The sequence below is a fragment of the Pelmatolapia mariae genome, linkage group LG10_11 (assembly GCF_036321145.2).
Source record: "Pelmatolapia mariae isolate MD_Pm_ZW linkage group LG10_11, Pm_UMD_F_2, whole genome shotgun sequence".
Lineage (NCBI taxonomy): Eukaryota > Metazoa > Chordata > Actinopteri > Cichliformes > Cichlidae > Pelmatolapia > Pelmatolapia mariae.
The window spans coordinates 13,581,987-13,603,550 of record NC_086236.1 but is presented as its reverse complement, the minus strand read 5'-3'; the positions used below and the strand labels follow the sequence as shown (position 1 = coordinate 13,603,550).

Here is a 21,564-nt window from a genome sequence, read left to right as displayed (position 1 = left end):
CTTTCCTTTCCTCACCTTGTATGTCTTGCTGAACAGTCATTGTTGCAGTCCACTGAATAAATGGGAAATAAATGTCAAAAATAAAGGCTTTTTTCTGGTAGAAGTGACCAACAGAATCATATTGTTATGTTATTCTCACTCAAGACTCACTATTACACTTAACTGTAAAGACTGATCAGCAAGAGTATTGCCATAATTACTAGCTAATGCTCTCTATAAAAACTTAGGCCCTTCCTCTTGATGCCTCCTAAATGAATAAGGTAAAATATACTGGGTCAGTTTAATTTTCTAGTGTCTACTGAAATGTGTTTTTTTAAAGATGCAAGTGAAATGACCAGGCTGCAGTGCTATCAACTTGCTCAAAAAAGATTCAAATCTGTTGAACCCTCCTAGTTGTTGAAATAGACTCAACCATTAAATTTGCAGCTGTTCTCCTGAAAAATGAGTCACTGTAACTGTGCTTCTTTTCAAATTCTGCTGCAGTGCCTGCCCGGGTAGTTTGAGCTCTTATTTGTTTGTTTTACAACTGCCATTTACAGATGTCCCGCAAACGCAACGCGTGCGCGCACACCCACAGACATGAGAGATTGTGTCTGTTCAAAATGTGCTTGTGCAGAACAGCTAGATTGTGTGTTGCAGCTTTATCAAGAAGCAGTCGTCCAAACAACATGAGTAAGTGATTGAAGTCATTTATAACAGGAAACCAGATATATAAAAAGGCTCAATAAAAACATAAAGCAGTATAGTGTGAGTTTTATCCAGTTATCTCTGAGAGCCTGTTTCAGCTCTAATAACATGACAGTGATACAAAATTAGGGATAAAACCTGATAAAAGCACTAACGTTAATAAATGTACCCAATGCTAACAAGCTTACAGTGTGTGTGTGTGTGTGTGTGTGTGTGTGTGTGTGTGCTGAAGTTTACTTTTGGAGGGTTTCTCTAATGCGTGCATGAAGAGGGTGTGGTTTGCCTCACTGTCTTTCAAGTCTGGTTTTTCCTCTTCTTCAGCAGCTCCTGTAAGTTCATTATCTGTCAGTAGAGTGATTTTCAGTTGCTTCAGGCAAGGCTTCATTTGTTACAAGAATGTGGGATGAACAATATCTTAAGTGACATGACACAAGGTATCATAATAAGCAGGTTTCATATGTTTTACTTACATTGCATATAATGTGTGTCTAAGAACCCTCAGCAGTCTGCTGAAGGTACTTTTGCAATTTAAGAAGTTTCATAGCAGCAAAGATTTTGTGATATTTTAATCAATCTCTGACATGAACTATGAAAGGCGAGTCTTTTAATAACTAGGCTTTTAAAGGATTTGATCTGAGATTTTCTCCTTTATTATTTTCACCTTAACTCTAAATAGAACCCCAAACTCAAGTAATTGTTATTAGCAGCCTTGATTTAGAATAGAATAGAATAGAGTAGAATAGAATAATCCTTTAATTGCCCCACAAGGGGAAATTTGGTTGTATCAGCAGCAAAAAAACACACATATACAAAAAAAGAACAGGACACAGAACAGAAAACACAATTTTTACATATTTACATCATGGACAATAGTTACCAGAGCAGAGTACAGTACAGTTGTTAAAATTAGCATACAGATAGTGTGCAAACAGAGCAGGATATTGAAAGATGTTTAAATAGTTAAGAATATTTAGAATAATTAGAAAAGTTAGAAAAGTGCAGATTGTGTATTGTACCTGTGCATTAAAAAGTAGACATGTAACTTCCAATAAGTTAGTGTATATATAAGCTGAGAAAAGTAACGTGCAGTTATAACAGTAGAAGTTGTTTCAGCACTGATGTAAACATCTATGTTTGTTGGGAGCAGTTTTGATTGTACAGTCTGACAGCTGCAGGGAGGAAGGACCTGCGGAAACGCTCCTTCATACATCTAGGATGCAGCAGTCTGTCACTGAAGGCCAGAGTCCTTCTGTCTCCCACCACCTGCACTGGGTCCAGGGTGTATCCCAGAACAGAGCTGGCCTTCCTAATTTGATTTGATTTGATGTCTGAGGAGCTGTAGCGGGACATAGGTCATATGGCCTAAGAACTGTCTACTTAGTCCTGTGCCTGGTGGATATAAGGGGCCGATGAAGACACGTTTTGACAGATTTTCCTGCAGTTTTCAGTGGGCAAAGGGGCGTTCACCAAGTGTCAAACCAACTGCGTCAAGGTGGCACAGACAAACACGGGGATATGGGAACACACGACATCCTGCCTTACACTAAAAGCGAAAAGGTTTGATGTGGAATAAACCTTAATAGAATAGTATGAAAAGAACAAAAGCTGGTGCGTTTCAATCTGTAAAAAGCGGATATTTATGTTGATTATTAAATACCTCGGCACACATTTTCATCTAATGCTAGTAAACGATTGCAGCAGAGAAGGCTTTTATTTTTGAGAGCTAAAGGAAGTGCGGATCGCCTTCTGTTTTAGCTGTCACCATTTCACTAAACGATCGCCCTGCCCTGTGCCTGAGTTTGCAGTTGAGTGCGCCAGTGATCGCAGCTCTATTATATAACTTTAGAATACTGGCGCTTTTAATGGCGCATAAGCAGAACATTGCGCCACAGATATGTCGATTTCCTGAGGATTTATCCCGAGTTCTGTGAGCGATCGATCACTTTTTTTCGCCCCCTCCTGCCGGTGGTGAGCATTAAAAAGTTATCGAGTGATCCGTGAAACGGCGCACACGGCGGATCTCGCCAGCTCGAGCTGGGTCAGCGTCGGGCTGTTGATTTTACAGTTAGATATATTGCGGAGAATGTATTCTTGCCATACGGACACGGGAGGCAGCAACAAATACAGCTGATACTTCACCACACAACAAAACTGCAACGAAGGGGTTTTATTCAAGCGCTTCACCTTGTGGACGTTGCGGCATTTCTTACATTTTTTCCAAGTTGGACTACTAAAAGATGACCTAACCGGTGGAGTACAGGTCAGGTACTCATACTACAGGTATAAGATCTTTTCAAGTGGAAACACTTGTCTTCTCGTTTGGTCACTGCAGAAATGTTGGCAGGGGTGAAACTGGCTGTTCCGTGGAGTAGGCCGACGGTGAGGGTCGTGCGCGCTGACAGCTCTGTTTGACAGATCGCCACGAGCGCTCGAGGAAAGCGTCTCTTTTGGGTCGGAAGAATTTGTGTAAGAAATGGGAAAACGTTGCACAAACTTCAGCCTACCAGCTGCTTATCAGGCTTTGCGGCTAGCAAGCGTGTGATCTGTGCAGTTTCCCATATAACCAACAGGTTGCACTAATGGTGTTGTCATGCTTGGTGGGAGTACAATGTAGAAAGCAGGGAAATCCCAAAGTTCTTTTTTTTCATAACTTTAGCATCCAACTGGTATTTATTGGTCAAATTAAAGTTGGAAAGAAATGCATGATCTCATTAGCTTCAGTTTTGAAGCTGTGCATGACAGCTGGCAATAATACGTTGTGGGTGTGGAAAAGTTGTTGAACCTTACGGCCAAAACATAAATCGTTTTTTGCATTTTCTGTAAGACGCTCAATAAAACAAAGGAAAAAAATAATCATGTGTGCACGGAAATCCTGCGCAGCCACAAAAAACCCTTCATAAATCCTTGGTCTTCAAGCACAGTGCTATAGCTATTTTAGACGCTTTAAAGTGTTTATGAATGTTATATAAAGTATTCCGGAGGAAGAATGTCACCGCTGCGGCTCAAGATCAGGAAAAGATGTAGCAGAAAAGATCAAAACATCACCGGAAATTATCCGGTCGTCACGCACGATTCGGCAGTGCGTTATTTTAAGGTTTTGACATTTACAGCGTATCAAATGGTCGACGAAGTTTACGAGCTAATATGCTGGCCTATTTGTGTTCCCTCTTTATTTTTAATATATAGTTTATTCAGGGACACCGCTTCGAAACACTCCAGACCGACCCTTGCTTTAATCGGTTTAAAACTTCTAAATTGGACTTTGAATGTATTATTTACTCGCTCCTTCTTGCAAGTGGGCAGAGGCAGTCGTTCACGCCAGATGCCTAATGTGGTTTCATGTCTCCCGAGTCCAACGGATGCATGTTGTTACAAACGCTCAATGGGGGGCTGACGGTGCGGATACCAGTAACGCAAGTTGTCCGGGCATGTCTTGAACTTCTTTTCCCTGTTCACGGAGGAAAAGACGCAGTTCCTAGAAATAGCACACATATTTCAGTCATTTATTTCATGCAAGCCTAATAGCTCTGGTCTGATTTTGCAAGTCGGTTTTGTTGGGGGAGGGGGTCATTCAGCTGCTGTCATTTATATAAAGATGAAAAAATAAATAAGTAGAAGCAGAAGAGCGTAGGCAGAAGCACAGCAGCGGAACACTGCTTTTAAAGAGCGCCACTTTGTAATGCAGATGTTTTAAAACACCTGTCAGCATCAGTGATCAGTATTTCAGTAAGATTTTCTGTTTGTTTCGCTTCTTCACTATCTACTGTATGGGTCATCTCATTCAAGTCAAATTTTGTCTCTTTAGTGTGCATGTGTGTCCTTGTGTGTGTGTGTGTTGTGTTTTTGATTCACCCTGGCTGTCCTCACTGTTACCCACAGGACAAAGAAATGGATCAGGGTGGACTGAAGCGCAATGGTAATCGAGACGACGGCCTGACATTTGCGGAGATAGGAGGTACTGGTGACACACCTGGTTCACTGTTCCAGACTGCAATGCATCTGCCTGGGTCTCTGCCCCCTGCCACAGTGGCCCCCAATAGACAGGGTGGAACCAATGGCCAGGGGGAGCTTGGAGGCTTGTTTGAGTCTCATCAGCATCATGTTCTGGGTGAGGGGACAGACATGAAGGAGGGTAAAATGATTCGAATGCAGAAACAACAACAGCAGCAGCAACAGGATATTGGTATATTCGGCATGGGGGACAGCTTGCCATTGTTTAACCAGTGTATTTCCGATACACCCACATCTGTCATCAACACCTCAGACACTTCCGTCCTAGGCAACCTTCCTCTGCCTGACCTTTTTTCCCACCCCATAAAGACGGAAAGCATTCTTTCTCTGGACAAAGACTTGGGAACTTATAGTGGGCACACAGGCACTGGTCCATGCGATTTGGATGGCAACAGTGGCCGCCTGATTGAGGATACAGAGATTTGGCAAGATCTGGACCTTCCCAGCTCACTGCCGGAAATCAGTGCTTTTGAGTTGGATTCAGAAGTGGCACACTTGGATAACATTCTACAAGAGAGCACCGGTGGTGGCTGTCCTGTCAGTGGCTTGCCAAAGGAAATAAAGCCTCTCATGGGTAACAGAGAAAATTGTACCAGTGTTAATGGCACAGAGCAGCAACACCATGCCCTACACCCCCATCAACAACAGCAGCAGCAGCAGCAGCAGCACCACCAACTAATACATCACCAGCAACATCAGCCCCAGCATCACCAGCCTCAGGCCCTTCTGTCCACTGTCATCATCAAGGAAGAGAAGGATCCTGACGAGTCTTTCATCCAAATCTGTACCCCTGGTGTGATAAAACAGGAGAAGCAGGATAGTGGTTTCTGCCAGCCTCAGTGTCTCCAGAGCAGCATCAGCTCTCTCCATGGAGGAGGAGGAGGACCAGGCCCCATGTCCTCCCCTGTGGGTGTCGGCGCACTGCCCGGCTACCACTACAGAGCCAACCCGAGCTCAACAATGGGCATACAAGACCAGAAGCCTTTTGACATGTACTCAAACATGCCTCTGATGGGGGATGGCTGGGCCCGGGGGAAAAGGTATGGAGAGACATCTGGGATTCAGAGCAGCGATGATGGGCTCACTCCTGCCGCGTCCTTGGCACCTTTTTCTGTTGGCTTCTCCGGGTAGGTTGAACTTTATCGCACTATGTTTACTTTTGACTTCATTGCAACGTTTGTCGTTATTCTCAGTCATCATATGATTGGCTTTGTATTGACTCAGAAGAGTATGGCTGTGCTTTGAAAAAAGAAGTTTAATTGTAAGGAGAAGGGAAGTTGATAATGCGTTATTTGCTGCAGTCTTAGGTGTGAAATCTCTAAAAACAAACTGTGAAGACTCACTACTGCTTTTTAGTCCACTAGATGGTCAATTAACTTTAGTAGAATATAAGCACAATGATTGCAGCGCTTCCTTTTCCACTGCTCTACAAAAATTTTTGTGCTGCTCACTTAGCTCCTGAAATGCTAAGTTCAGTCCGGCAACTTGACATCTCAGTCAGTTTTTTCACATCATTTAACACAATGTCCTCTAGTGTGATGTTTTTTTGTTTTTTTTTAACACAAAATCACTTGAATAAGTCAGAAAAGACGCTCAGTGGCTGTTGTATGCTTCCCTGTGACATTCTTAACAGCATTTGGATGCAGGGCGTCTGGTGCTCATCACATCTGCAGACACTGCAGAGCATATTCTTAATATATCCACTTTGCAGCACATTGTAAAACTGAATCAAGTTTAAATTAAGAGTAAACACTATGTATAATATGTATGCAAGAATAGGAGACTGATATAAGAGAAATATTTTTGCTGTTTTTGACGAGGCGCAAGGTGAAAGTAAGCGGTCTAACTGAAGACTTGATGTGAGATCTTATGTTTTCACAGTACAGTGTCACAGTATTGTGGATTCTGGATTCCAATGTCTGACTAAGCTATATTGCTTAAATGTTCTCATATACGGTATCCAAGAACTATTCATTTAGTATTTTTCCACTATTGTTTTGTTAAACAATGCTTGTTAGAGAGCAATCGCAAAATAATCTAAACGTGTCATCCCACCACGATTTATTAGAAAACGTGTTATTTGCATCTCTAAAAATGCAGTGTGCTCCTGTTTAATTTGATGGAAAGGAGTGCTGTGAGAAAGTTGTGTACGTGCAGCTTGGTGAGCATGAAAAGTGTCTGGTGGACACGCCTCGCTTCAGCTTGGAAAGACTATCTGATAACTGAACCAACTAAGAGCGTGACATTGATAGAGGTTTAATTTTTAGTTTTATGAGTCTACATGGTTATATGTGAAAGTACAAAGATGGTGTTTGATTAATATCTAGTAATAATGTGAGCCCGTACTGGCCTTCTTAAAGAGCTGTTAAGGGATTTAGCTCAGGACAGCTGTAAACAAGTTGTATATGAACAGAGTTTCAGCTATCGCTAGCTCTTTTCCGTCAGTCTGATTTTCTGTTGATCACATCTCTTTGTTCTGGTAAATGGTGCAAGTCTCAGTCTTCCCAAGCCACTGTCTTTCTCCTGTATAATAAACTGTAGTGAACTTTATTGCTAAACACGGACACGGGACTTTTGTAACCGACTTCCTGCTGTGTTGATCCCTGTTGCACCAGCATGAAGTGTGATAACGTACTGTGATGCTCTTCGGGACCTGAACACTGCAATGCAAAATCTCTTACAGTACAAACAGCTTAATGCAAAAAGAAACTCACCTAACAGTCCACTGACCAAGCAAGTATAACTGGACTATACAATTTATATATCCTTATTTAGCAGTTAAGCTGTTCCCATGATGTATAAATTATTTAAATCAACACTTTAGATTTACCAATGAACCAAGTGTGAAAGGTTAGATTTTTTAGTAGTGACACTTTAATTGACACTAAGCTGATTATTTCGAATGCGATTTCACATAGATCGATGATTATTTTAAAATAAAACTTTTAAATCATACACAGCTAATAATAATTCAGTCTATGAAATCATTAAATATTTTAAAAAAAATGTTTCATTTTGTGTTAAATTGGTTTTGATTTTTTTTTTTTTAGTATGAGGAACAACCCGAAAACCAAATGAATCAGCTTTAACATGAAATAAAGTAAAGCATTAGATTTTCACAGTCAGAAGATAAAATACTGAATTTTGAGAAATTGTTAATTATTTTTTTAGCTATATTATACAAATTTCTTTTTAGGGTCTCTGTTTTAGCTACAGACTTTCTTTAAGGAATTATACACTGAATTATAAAAGTGGCAGGGATCAACTATAAAAAATAATTTAACAGTTATACAACATAACAAAGAACAGCATAAGAAAAAAGAAACTGGTCATTCTGACTGATCAGAGTGTGTCGTTTAATACTTTAGAATTGAATAAAGATGCACTGGATAAGATAATCAAGCAAAAATGAACTTTTAGACAGTGCTGAATTTTATTTTAATAATAAATTACTAAACTTTACAATCTGCACCAAACTGCAGCAAGTCACAGGACGATGTCTCACTTAAACAACTGGAAAGAAAGTGCTCTGGTACTGGAAGGAGGTACAGCTAATTCACCAAAATGTTTTATATATTTAACCTTATCAAACAAAACCGAGGGCAGAAGATTTATACTACAAAATTTTCAGGTACTTCATTTTGCAGTAAGCTTGGCTCTAAGCTCTGGCTAGCCTTAGCCACTTTCCCTTTGTTAGCTTCTTCAAATTGGGCATGTTTAGCTGGGTCTAGGTGATATAAGAGTCTCATAGGTTTGTTGTTACGAATGTTTTCATGGTGGTTCCCCTGTGGTTTGCTTTGTCTTCCTCACTTACAGTTAAGAACTCGGCTCAGTCTGTGAGACTGTGAGTGTGAGAACAACCATTTGCCTGTGCTGCTGTGCATGTGCTGTGCATGCATGAAACACACTGGCTGGTAATCAGACATATGTGTGATTAACAGGGCGACAGTGCTGAAATTTGTCCGTTTCGGGTCCCTGGCCAGTCGATCGATGCGTCTCTAAAGGAGAACTGTATGTATAGAAATGTATAGTGTTGCTGTATGTTACCGTGCTTTTGCATTAGATCACATTATACTGTATTATTTCACAGCTATGTGTGTGATACATGCCATATCTTAACGGAGGGATGAAAACGGTGACTGGTGGCTATATCATATATCATATCAACTACACCCTTCATATCATTTAGGCCATCTAGCTGTTCTATGGGAATTTTCGACACAGTTTGAATGCAATTTGGCCCAACCACATTGCTTGGCACAGGATTTGTGTTACATAACTGATAATCAAATAGACAAATGTTTGTTGCTGCATGCCCAGGGTAAAAGGAGGCACTTACAAGAGTCATATCAATTCTAGAAATAGCATGACACACCCTCTTATTAGGAGATATTTCTTTTTACTTGTTTTAATCTATTATACCTCCTAGTCTTCTTATTTGTGTGGTGCTAAGTTTAAAATGTTGTGAGTCATGCAAAGCAAAAAAGGGTTAAAAAGCTGATGTCAACTCTTCTCTGTTGCTCTGTTGCCTGCGTCAGTGTGTGTAAGAGCACGGCTGAGGATAGCAAGCTGTGTGTGTGTTTGTGTATTTGTGTGTTTGTGTGTGAATGTGTGTAGTGTACACAAGGAAGCTGGGAGGCCACGTGTACATATCTGCTATGGTGTGCTGCTGTCTCGCTCTCCTTACGCTGTCACTCAGTCACTTTTTTTCTCTTCACCTACTTACCCTCGCTGGCCCCCTCAAAGCTCTTTATTTAACAGAGGCATGCAAATGCTGTATACACACACAGTTGTCACGTAAACACAGACACACATACACACGACCACATTCATGTTAGAAGTACAGATTGTGGTAAAGCTGAGACATTTTTTTTCCTTTTTTTTCTTTTTGCGTGTTTTTCGCTCTTTTTTTTTTTAACAGGAAAATTATGCTTTTGTTTGACAGTTGGGTGTGTTGCGATTTGCATCATAAAGTAGTTGTTACTGTTACTGAGAATTGCAGATGCTTCGTGTTATTGTTAAGTGGTTTTCAAACTCTGTTTTAAAAAAAAGTCAGCATATGTCACAGACTGTTATTTACATTTTTTTAGAAAATATATTCTGGAGTCATTGCAGCGCATTATATAATATAAACTTTAAGACAAGAGATTAAAGAGACCACATGTTTGACAGCATGTTTTGCAACCATGCCCTGCACCCACAGTTCTGGAGCATACATGTTAGATTTCTCATAAACTGTCAAAACCACTGTTGCTAATGTAAAACATATATGCGTTACAGGGTCCAAAATAAGTGATATCTGCTAGAAAGGTTGTTAGGCACAGCAATATACTGTATAGTATATAATATACAGTGCTGTGTAAAAGTCTTGAACCACTTCTTATTTCTTTATATTGTGCAAGGACAGTGGGAAACATACATGGAAATACAGAGTGTTATGCCAAAGCGTTCTCAGCCAATATGACTCCATACTGCTTCAATAATACTGAGGTCCACCTTTTGGGAAACTCAGTTCACAACTGATAGTGATCCACTGTGGGTTTTTGTTGGGGTTTTTCAGTGTCATGCTGAGAAAAAGAGCTTTTAGAGTCAGATGGTAGTGCATGGTGTATCAAAATCTGATGTTATTTTCTGCATTCATAGTTTCATCAATTTTGCATTTCAACACCCCTTCTCTGTAGATATTCAAGATTTGAACCAAAACATTCGCATTTTGATTAATTACTCCTTAAGATCTGTTGCCACTGAATTTGAATCCAGTTCCTGTGTAATTTGGCATAGCTTAGCCTTTTCTTCAAGTTTCCTTTCCTTAAAAATGGCTTCTTAACAGCTCCCCTTCCTTTGAGACTATTTCTGATGAGGCTTCAGTGAACACTAGTTAACTGAAGGGCCAACTGCATCACTGTGGTCCTGTGTCAGGTCTTTGTTGGATATTTTTCCTTCTTCTTCAGGACACAACTTTCAGATGCTGTTTATATGCTGTACATGGTTTTTACAGGCCTGCCACTTCTTCTTTTCTCTTCCACTTGACTGTTAGGTTTAAGGGTTCACTGCACACCAAGTCAAGTTTTTGGCCAATAGTCCTTTGAAAATAACGTTGTTGGTGCAAAAATTCTATTTTATGTCTGCCAAACTGTGTTATCGTTGGCATTTTTTATGGTTTCAGCTGAAGAAATGTAACCAAATGAAGTGGCTTCAAAAAAGGTGCCTAAAGATAAATTTTAAAATTGGTTCTGTGCTAAGTTGCCTTGAGTTAGACGCATTTTCTATGATTCATAGGTCAGTGTTAATGACCTTCAGCATGAAGAGTATTGTAGGCTATAGCAGCTGGCGAAAAACACTAAATTATACTTAACCGTGTTCAAATACAGTTATTACTGATTTTTTTTTTAACCGTAATTAGTGAACTTAAATACACAGATGTCACCCAAACACCTGAAAGCAAAAAATGTTTTAAATCATACTATTAGTCTGATACTTTTTTTTTAACTACTTTATATTTCTGTAAATTCTTCAATGCATTGTGTTTATATATGTAACAAGGAGAATAATAAAATGTATTAGCTCAGTTATCTGTAGTGGCTTGTGTCTAAAAATAATAATAATTATCATCATCATCATTACTGTAATTATCAGACTTAGGCCCAGAAGAGGGGTAACTTGAAATTGAATGATATTGATCACTTATTTATTAGCATTTGCAAACACAAGGAACTGTATGCCAAGATTCACCATTGCTGATTTACAGAATAACAGTAATTACGCTGAGCGTGATCAGTTTCTCGTACAGTATATTATCTTAAATAGAAGTATACATTGCAAAATAACAGGATTGCTTTGTATTGCCTTGCTTAGCACTATTACCTCACTGCAAGAAGGTTCATCTGAGGCTTTTCTGTGTTGAGGTTGCATGTTCTCCCTGTGTCTGTGTGGGATTCCTCCCACAGACCAAAGACATTCTTGTTATATAAACGGCAGGCTGGGAAGCTCGAGTCAAACCGAAAACCTCTATAATTTTTAAAACGGGAACTACCAACAAAAGGTCGCTAAACTATGGCAAAAACTAGGTCAGCTTCACATCTGTTGTGTCAGTTTCGTGTATTTCTAATCTCCGAGGCAATGCCACCCTCAGTCAGCTTTGTTTGTTTGAGTTCAGGTTACTTAATATCTGTACAAATAGCTATTTGCTGTTTGATGAGCTGTATAAAACATTGCATTTCTCTGCAACTTACTGGCTGATTGATTTTAGGTACTTAGTATTAGCCAGACAGTTCATGTGGGATCCAGATATCCAGGCTGAGTAATATGAAGTGTGTTGAAATGTTCTGTGATACGTTATATTAATTCACGTTAATGTTTTACAATTCTCCTCTTTCTGTTTGTCTTGCTATCTGGCACTTTTTTTGTTTTTGTTTTTTCTAGTTCCTTTTGTGAGTCTTTGAAGCACGGGGTCAGAGTGGTGCAAAGAGCTAAACTGAGGTGTAGTCCTGTTCCAGCCAAGCTGTTTCCTTTTTGAAGACTATTTTGGTGGCTGCCAGCTTGCTGCTGTTGTCATCTTTAAATGTCTACATAGATCTTAACATGTATTAATCACTGTATATGGGAACTCTCATACAATGTCAAAGTTTTGTTTCACTTTCTCTCTCTGAAATGACTAGTCTACGCTGGGAAATTCAGATTTTTCCTTTGAGCATTACTTCCTTCTCTTCCTGTATTTTTACATTTTTTTTTTCACAAGAACCGTTGTTGAAAAGGCTTTTGTTCCAGCCAGATTTATTTGGAAAATGTTTGTGTGCTTTCCAATTTATAATAGAATTTTTGGATGATTGGACACTCACTGACTTCTTAGATTTACTTTAAATCTGAGAAGCTTTGTATACACAACACCCACCAACATACTTAATTGATCAGACAAAGACTCAGAAATGCCTCATTACTCATTGTGAGATGATTGTGCATTGTCAACAAAGCTAGCTGGACGGGGGAACATTTCTTGGTATAGAATACCTGTACTCCGAAAAGATTCTTATCGTATTCTCAATAACCTATTCTTAATAATGTAATGACTGTCAGCACTGCGATTCAAAATTCCTGAGAGTGCATAGCCGTCTCTGTCACATGTCTAACCTCTCCCTTCTTTTGATGACTAACCTACCAATGCAGACTAGCTGAACTTGGAAAAACTGGAGGAAGACGGTAATGGGGCTTGTTTGTGACACTTTTATGTCCTTCTTGGCGATGCTTTCGCGAACGTTTTAAAATCGTAATACGTGTGAAAGCACCAGCTTCTGGTAACCGTATGAGAAAGACCAAATGGCAAAAGCTATAGGCGCTGGAAATGTCTATATGCTGCAAATAGAATCACAAGGTTTTCCACAGGAAATTGGTTAGTGGAGGTGGTGAGCGAAGTCCCACCACTTCATTCAGCTCCCCCGTCACCCGCACATTAAAAACATCCCCTAGCATGCAAGTGTACATTTGGGTGACAGGTTAGAGAAAGAAGCCAACAGTCTTAATGATAATGACAGTGGGAGTGCTGGGTGGTGGCTGTCTGACATAATGCTGAATGTTTCAGGGTGATTTGAAATGCCGCATTAAATCATTTTATATGAATTTTTGTGCTCCTTAAGCATATCCTAACTTCTCAGCTGTCGATTGACTTTAACAAACTTCGTACCAGACTGCAACGTAGGATTTAACCTGTTGTTCAGAGCCTGAATCACAGAAATCCTGATGCATTTCCTCATCCATTTCTCAAAATCAGATTAGTAACACATTAACTGCATACTTTCCTCAGTTGCGTTATGCTAGTTATGTTTCCCGTTAAAGGGGAATTCACTTTGTTTTGCATTCCTAAAAAATCTCAGCATTTGATAATGGTTTGCTAACACAAATTTCACAGGCATTAATAAAAAAGTTGTATTTTTGACTGAAGCTGAACGCTGGCAAACCGACAAGTATTAAACATTATGACATCATCCCACTCTGCTGCATCTGTTACCTCTCTCTACCGTCTTTCTGCATTTCTCTCTTTACATAACTCTGTCGCCTTCAAATTGCAAAACAAACACAGGAAAATTTTGGAATTTTGGAGACCAGTAGAAAGTTCTGCATAAAAATTATAATTGGACTTTGTAGGCATTGTAAATTCTCTGACGTGTCATAACTTGTTTTCTTATTGATGAGTCGAGTTGGAGGAATTTCCTGCCCATCACCGAATTAAAAAAAAAAAAAAAAAAAAAAAAATCCTCAGAGCAGTGTGGGCACTGTGCCATGGTGCGCTCTTTCGGTTATGAGAGTGAGAGTTATCAGATTTTTTTTGTTTGTGAGATATTTTTGTAGCTGTGTTGCTTTTGTGCTGCCTGTCTGCCTAAATGTGGGTCATCTAGTCTGCGATAACCTTTAATCCAGTCTTCCTGATTCAACGAGAGGCGGTTAAACTCTAAAGGGAATACAAAGGTCTCCTGTGTCGACACAGTTGCTTTTTCAGTGTTACTGCCCGGATTAAAACTCGCCTAGGTGCAGCACAGTTTGACTGCCAAATTTCTGTTAATTTTTTACAGCAGAATCAAAAGGTGGAGCAATCTTGAAGTTTGGTTTCAGCTTGGTCAGCGTTTTCCGGTCTAGACAAGATTCATAATGTTAATGTATCTGACTTATGCTTTATTGATCTTTCTTATCTTGCATCATAAAAATTTAAGGGTAATTTAAAATCTGTATTTCAGCACATTTATATTTCACTAGGAATAGGCTTCAGTTTTGATAAGATTAAAACTGAATTATACGTCGTTCAACAGGGTTGAACTGGCTCTCTTGCTCCTTTTGTATCTCTTTGAGGATCACTTTTCGAGAATGCTGTATAAATAAATTAAGACTCCTTTGTTTGTAACTGTATACACTATTTAGATATTAGAAACTAGATTACTCTTCAGCAGGGCTGCTGTTCTTTTATTCCAAGGTGGGAAAAAACTTTGAACACTATGTTAACTTTGGGATTTTTATATTTACCTACATTCAGTTTTTAACATTTCAGATATATTTAATTCTATTTATTTATATAATAATTAGCAGCATAGAAACATTGATTTATGAGTTGAGCTGAAAAAAAAAACTTAAGAGTTAAGTGGGTTTTATTTTAATTTATTTACTTTTTTACTGAACAATAAAGTATTGTAGTACGGTATTTGTCATAAGTTTAACTAAATTTTAACTGGTGTAAGTTTATCAAATGTTATCTTATCCGATCTTATCTACTTATGCAAAAACTGCTAAAACAAATTCAAACTTAATGGAGAGGTGGGGGAAAGGGCAAAGGAAAATCCTAATAACCCTCAAGCTGTTTGAGCTTATCATGCTTATGCTGTTTCTCTTATCTATGCCAGATATTCTAAAAGATTCTAACGTAGTTTAATGATGATTTCTATGCAAAATGAATTTTCAGCATCACAGTTCTTCCATATTTTTATGCCATACTCGGGTGGTTTAGACTGAAAACATTGCCAAAAATTTGCACCTGCCTCTGAAAACTGCCAGCTGTTTATCTGCCAATTTGATATCTAAATTTGAATTTAAGCCTGTTAGCCGTGGTTCACAGCAAAGCGTTATAATCTACTGATCAGAAGTATGCAATTACAATAAAATTAAAGCCTGTGATGTTGAACATATATTTGACCCCACTCGTTTTTTTTATTGTTGTTGCTGAACCAGTTGTTTTAGTAGAGCATATATCGTAAATGACCCCATTAGGTCACTCAAAAGCGAAGTTTGGAGGCAGATCAGAAACAAATTCATTAAAATTACAACACTTTCATATTTTATGGTATATGCACTCTTTGAATACCTTTCAAGCATTACAGTAAAATGCATTTTATTGTATTTTATTTTCTTAGACCTACCAATAAACATTTTTCTTAACGTTTGCATGTAGTCATGCACGCATCCATTTACTAAAAAGTATATTTACATCTTTGGATTTAGTATTCTCAGTTCTCTTTGCCACATGCATACAAAGTTTAATGTATTAGGTTGCCAAGGCCAAGGACCTTGTCCCATAGGCCCGTCAATTATTTACCTAACCAAGGTTACTGTACATGTGGAGGCAAACATTCTCTCCCTGAAGCCTTTGTTCAGACGTGCACTTGTGTAGTCTCGCATTTCATTCCAGCTTTGAGGGAAAACTTGACAATGGCCCCGCTTAAAACACTATTAAGGAAATTAACAAGTTACTCCTGGTGACTAACTTGTGATCATGCGATTGTAGAAGTGCTGCTACATTCTTAAATTAAGCTTTAGGTTGAGATGACACACCAATATTAAGAACTGATTGCAGGATCTGCTCAGCTTTTCAGTGAACCAGATAGGACAATATTAAGGGTTCCGCTAGAGTTGGAGACGCAGTAACATGCTCATTATCGGTGTGTTTATTTGCATTGTTTCTGAGCAAACTAAAAGCATTTTGCAAGAGTCCTAATTTCTTTTGCAACCACTAAATAAGCATGTTTTGAAGTTAGTTCGATTCTGACCACAGGTTGTCTGATAAGTCAGCAGCAAGTGTGGATGAAACTGCAGCTTGTGATAGTAAATCTGTTCTGAATGGATGGAGTTATGCTGATCCGGCATGTGTTGGTATCAGCGCTGGTCGAAGCGAACAGGCGTAGACTTTGTTTATCATCCTGACTAAACAAGCAGCTGATTGAACGACTGGTTGGTGAGTGCGTTTATCACTGGCTGGTGTTTGTGCAGGACACATGGGGGGGTGACACAATGGTAGATCTATCTGTTTCAAACGTTTTCTAACAATCAGATCTGCTCAGTTTGAACTGAACTAAAGCACTTTAAAAATAAATTATAAATTCACATAATAACAACCATAACAGTAGAGTTTAATACATTTATGGAATAACTGAGTAAAGATGTGGCAAAATATCAGTACAGCAATACAATATATCTCTTCCTATTCCAATACCATTATTAATGCACTGGTCCAGTATCAGTTGTTCTGAATTAATTACTAATATGTCATGCATTTGTCTGAGGATATTGACTTCACCTCTCAGACACTCTTATTTCATCACTTAAAATAGAAGCCCCCGTGTGTCTGGAGGTTATGTATTTTCCGCACAGCTACTGGTAAGGCCAATCTACTATTTTTAAAGGTGCTTTAGCTTGTTGTGATGATGTTACATTGTGCCAGTTTTGTGTTGCCAAAGCAATGTTAGAAATAGACCTGTGTGCTGAAAGAAGCATGCCAGCCATGCCGTTTATTGTATCTCTATTGACATGAGTTGGCCATAATTCATATTTGTCAACAGCACATAAGATTTTTAAAGCTTGTGCTTTTTTTAGGTTGTTGTCGAATCACTAACCTGCCCATGGCAGGGGTTATTTTGAGGGGAAAAAAATGGCACAGTCTATTTTGCATTCACCAGTGTTTTGGTTTATGGAAGTTAGCATGTTAACTCGCCTCAGTTACACAGGCCTAGACCATCTGGCAGTCACCAGTTGCTAAGGAAAAAGAGTGTATACTGGTTGAAGAATGGTGGCTGGAAGTTTCGCACAGCTGGTGTGAATTTGTTTGCAAAGAGGTGCACAATGCTGCACGAAAAAACCTTCTTGCAATTTGCTCTGCTGGGGTGTTGACAGGGCATCACTGACCAATTGCCGGGCATGTGAGACCGAGGCCTTTATTGCATGTTAGCAATCTGAGTTTACAGTTAGCTGAAAGCATTGCTGTGCCTTAATCTCAATGTGCCGCCAGTAAGACTGAACACTTTTAAGAGCAGTTTAACAGTTTTGGTATTTACTAATGATTTACTAATGAGCTGTAGTGACTGAAAGCCCAGAAGGGCTTCTTCTGTTTTTTGTGTGTGTTGCTGGTCTTACTGCATATGCATTTGCAGGAATTTTCTCTTTCAGGTTTGCTGCTTGCAATTCACTGAAAGTTGTGCCAAATTTAGTGATGTGAAAAAGGACGTCTTATTTTGCACCTGTTGTGCCTGTGATAGTAGCCGTTAGGAGGGTTAATACAGTTGGAATGCCAGAGGCTGATGTTATCAGGACGAGAGCAAACCTCGGGGTGAATGATGGATGTCAAAGCTGTGCGCCAAAGCTTAAACTCCTGCGGGCTCTTCACTGAGTGAAGAGCTTAATAATACTGGTACTTTTGTGTAGCAGAGCAGAACTTATCTAAACGGAATCAAAGTTAGCATAGATCGTCAGCTTAAAAGGGAAAGCCCCAACACAAGACGCATACAAGCAGTCAAGTTGCTTTTTATAGCACGCTGGAGGGTTTTCAGTATTTTAGGTTGTTAGTCACATTTCTTTACAGAATGATACATAATGAAAACCACAATTGGGAGAGCTAATGGAAGACTGTTTGCTGGCATTTTTATTGTAAATTGCAATATTATTAGATCACCCCCTAGAACTTTAACTTACCCTCTGGACATTTTAGTGACATTTTTTATCTTTTTTCAAGCTCCTTAGATTTCACCTCTGTTCTAAGGTTTTTTTTTGGCATGATGCATACCTCTGTTGGGTGTCAGTAGTTCAGGTGGTAAAGCAGGTTATCCACTTATTGGGAGGTTGGTGGTTCGATCCCTGGCATGCTCCAGTGCATGCCAGTGAGATGTGAATGTGTCTGTCTGCATGCGTGTGACCTTGTGTGAATGTTAGACAGAAGCATAGAAGTGCTTGTGGAAATATGGGTGAATGAACCGTGGTTTGAGTGCTCAGGAGTATATAAGAGCAAGTCTACTGCACAAGAGTCTACTTGCCACAACCTCCACATACTCTCAAGACAGATAAAGCTTTTTCGTACTGTGCTTTTTAAAAACAGAGTAATTAACAAACATTTAGGCTGTGTAACCAGCTCCAGCCCACACATCATACCCTTGTTCCTTTCCTTCAGACTCTCTCTCCTTTGATGTCGCCTACTTTGACTGTCTTCTTTTATAAAGGTTTCCTTTTACACTTTAAGTTTCTCTCTATGTCGTTGCCTTCATTTTCTGTCCCTGCTCGGCCCCGACGTTTGATTTCAAATCCTCCACTGCACTCAGTCGACAGTAGAAATCATTAAGCAGATTACGCGCCTTCAGTACTGTGGCAGTAATTTCAAAGGTAAAGGAAAACGGTGGTCACTGCACGCCAAGGCACCCTTGAAAACAAGAGTTTGATTCTCTGCAGGAGGGAATGAAGTAGCAAAGACTACTTTATCCATTTCTCACACTTTCAGACATACTGAGCAGGTTAATAGATCGCCAGCAATAAATCACCTACTTGACATTTACTGCAACAGTAAGGTGTGGATCATTTACCTTCACCCTCTGTGTTAAACTGTTAAACTGAGAGGACTGTGGGCTTGTATGAGAAAGTTATATTTCCTAAATAGGACACAACTAAAAATTAGATTTTTGGGTCAGATACCTACTGAATTGGGCTCCAACAGTAGCCTAATTTCATTGCTAATATGTTTCCATTATTCAATTCCTTTTTATTTATTATAAAAGTTACATTTTCTGTTTTTACTGGCAAAGTAGAGGTTGTTCTGCCAATGGTTTGAATGAAAGTAAATAAATCCCTTGCTGCTTTGAAGTGGTGCTAGGCCACTGTAGCAGGAAGAATCATATATTACTGCGGTCATCACTCTTCTCTATAGATCAGTCATCAGCTCTAAATTTAGAATAGTGGCCTTGGTTTCTCCGGCACAGTGATTCAGGTTATTCCATCATAACATAACAGCAGTGCATCAACTCTGAGATTTGTCGCAGGCATTTTGAGAAAAGTATCCCAGTTTGGACTGCTTGGGTTTGGAAAATCCTGCATATTTCAGTTACCCAGCAGCTGGACTGGTGCAGGTTGCCTGCTTAGCCCATAGCTGCTAACATTAAAGGACCTCATTCTACCAAAGCTGGAGTTTGAATCATCTAGAATGACAGTTATCCTCTCAGTTATGTAGACTCAGAGCTACTTAACTTTCATTTAATCTTGTGTCATCTCTTGTAAGAGAAAGCAAAATGCTGTGGCAACTATATCTGGAGGTGTGCACTCATTCAGATGCGAAGTGAAACATGCTTTTTTCTGTCCTGGCTGAAACAGACTGACAGAATGCTTTTGTTTCTTGCATTTGGTGCAAGATCATTCTGCCTTACTTGCTAGTACTTTCGATATGTTTGAATTTGTTCTTGGGCTAATTCAAAACACAAACCCCCCCCCATATCTGGTTTTTCGTGTTCTTTTGCCAACACTTGGAAACCAGCCAGTAGTTTTATGTAACCACTTTTTTGCAGCAGACAGTTGCAGTGAATTCTTAGTTTGGTGCAACCTTCTTACGCATGCCTTGAAGTGCACCACAGAATACCATTATTATATGCAGGTGGATTTTTCCTTTATGCATTACATGCATCATCCATCCAATGCTAGTCAACTATGGATGATAAACTCTCATGAATTTTGCTGCCTAATGCCTACTTAGCAATTTAATAGTATAGTTATTTCCAGAGTTAAAGTCACATTGCACAAGGTAGTAGAGACAAGGTTAGGTTAACTGATAATCTGGTTTAACTAATTTTAACATGTACAGTGTGTTACAAGTTTTATAGTTGGACAAAATCTAGCACGAGCTGCCTTGCTTGTGATGGAAGATCTTCTCTCGCTGCGGGTAAAACTGCCACAGCTGCCGGTGACCTTGCCTATCCAGTCTCTATAAAAGAACATGTTAGTAAGAGATGTAATAAGGATGGCTGGTTTAAATTAATCATCCCTTGGCTTAGAGCTACATGACATGAAATCAGTTGTATTTCCTCTTGTTTGGCAGTAATATGTAAGAAAAGCACTGACAAATTGTCTACTGTGAGTAATGTTCTTTTCCTCCTTTTCTTTCTGCCTGTAAACACAGGTCTCCTTAATTCTACTCTGTTCCTCCTTTAACTGTCATCAACATGGGAGCTGGGCGATGAAGAAGGGGAGGAGTCCAGCTCTACTGTAAATGGGCCATAATCCAGCTGGGCCAAACTCTGTCTCTATATCTGACTGCAGCTTTCTCTCCCGTGGCTTTTCTCACTTTCCTCTTTCTCACTCTTTCCTCATCTTAGCCCTTCTTTTTTCTCACACTCTGGCACACTTGAACTTCCCCTTTTTTATATTTCTCACCTCATTTCAGTTTGCTTTAAGCTACTGTTACTTTCTCTGGACTACTGTTCTGCTTCTAACCTACTTTCAACACGTTGTGTTTTCTTTGTAGATGAAAGCTGCCCAACAGGCCTCAGCTTTGTTTGTGTATTGTACTTTCATGTTCATTGAGAGCCTTTCTAACCTTGTTATTGTTCTGAAACGGTAGACCAGGGCTGGAATTCCTGACAAGCTTCCCATTTCTCAAATAACGTAGACTATTTCTTCCTATCTTCCTGCAAGCAAGCTCGACTTAAGGGGCAAATTCTCAGGTGAGCAGTCCCAAAAAGGTGACACAAAAAGAGTAAAAAGAAAACATGAGCTTTTGTAGACAGCAGTGCTGATTGCCAGTGGTCCTAAAATGAATAAACCATCAACGACTTTTCTTTTTTGCGCTCCAACTTGCACATTGCAGGACTTGAATAAACTGCTGCTAACGTCCTGGTGCAGACAGCAAGATTTTCCATGTTCACAGGTGGCACACAAAGGACAAACATCCTGCAGTATAGCAGCCTAACTACCACTTTAAAAATCTATATCATATATATATATATATATATATATATAACAAATCAAACTAGCGGTCACCTCAAGGCGCTTTATATTGTAAAGACCCTGCAATATTGGAGAAAGCCCCGACAATCACAACGCCTTATGAGCATGTTGATGGTGGGAAGGAAAAACTCCCTTTTAATGTTA

The 21,564-nt window shown here is 39.4% G+C and overlaps 1 protein-coding gene across 2 annotated transcripts in view; it reads left to right on the top strand.

The window, feature by feature from the left end:
- Positions 1-2,475: 2,475 nt before the first annotated feature.
- The window catches only part of LOC134637613 (glucocorticoid receptor-like), a 60,419-nt gene continuing 41,330 nt past the window's right edge, over positions 2,476-21,564 (top strand). For both annotated transcript variants that reach the window (XM_063488071.1, XM_063488070.1), the window contains exons 1-2: positions 2,476-2,967; positions 4,567-5,825. In XM_063488071.1, the coding sequence (XP_063344141.1) occupies positions 4,576-5,825 (1,250 nt within the window). In that variant the 5' untranslated portion in view covers positions 2,476-2,967; positions 4,567-4,575. The remainder of the gene's footprint in view (positions 2,968-4,566; positions 5,826-21,564) is intronic.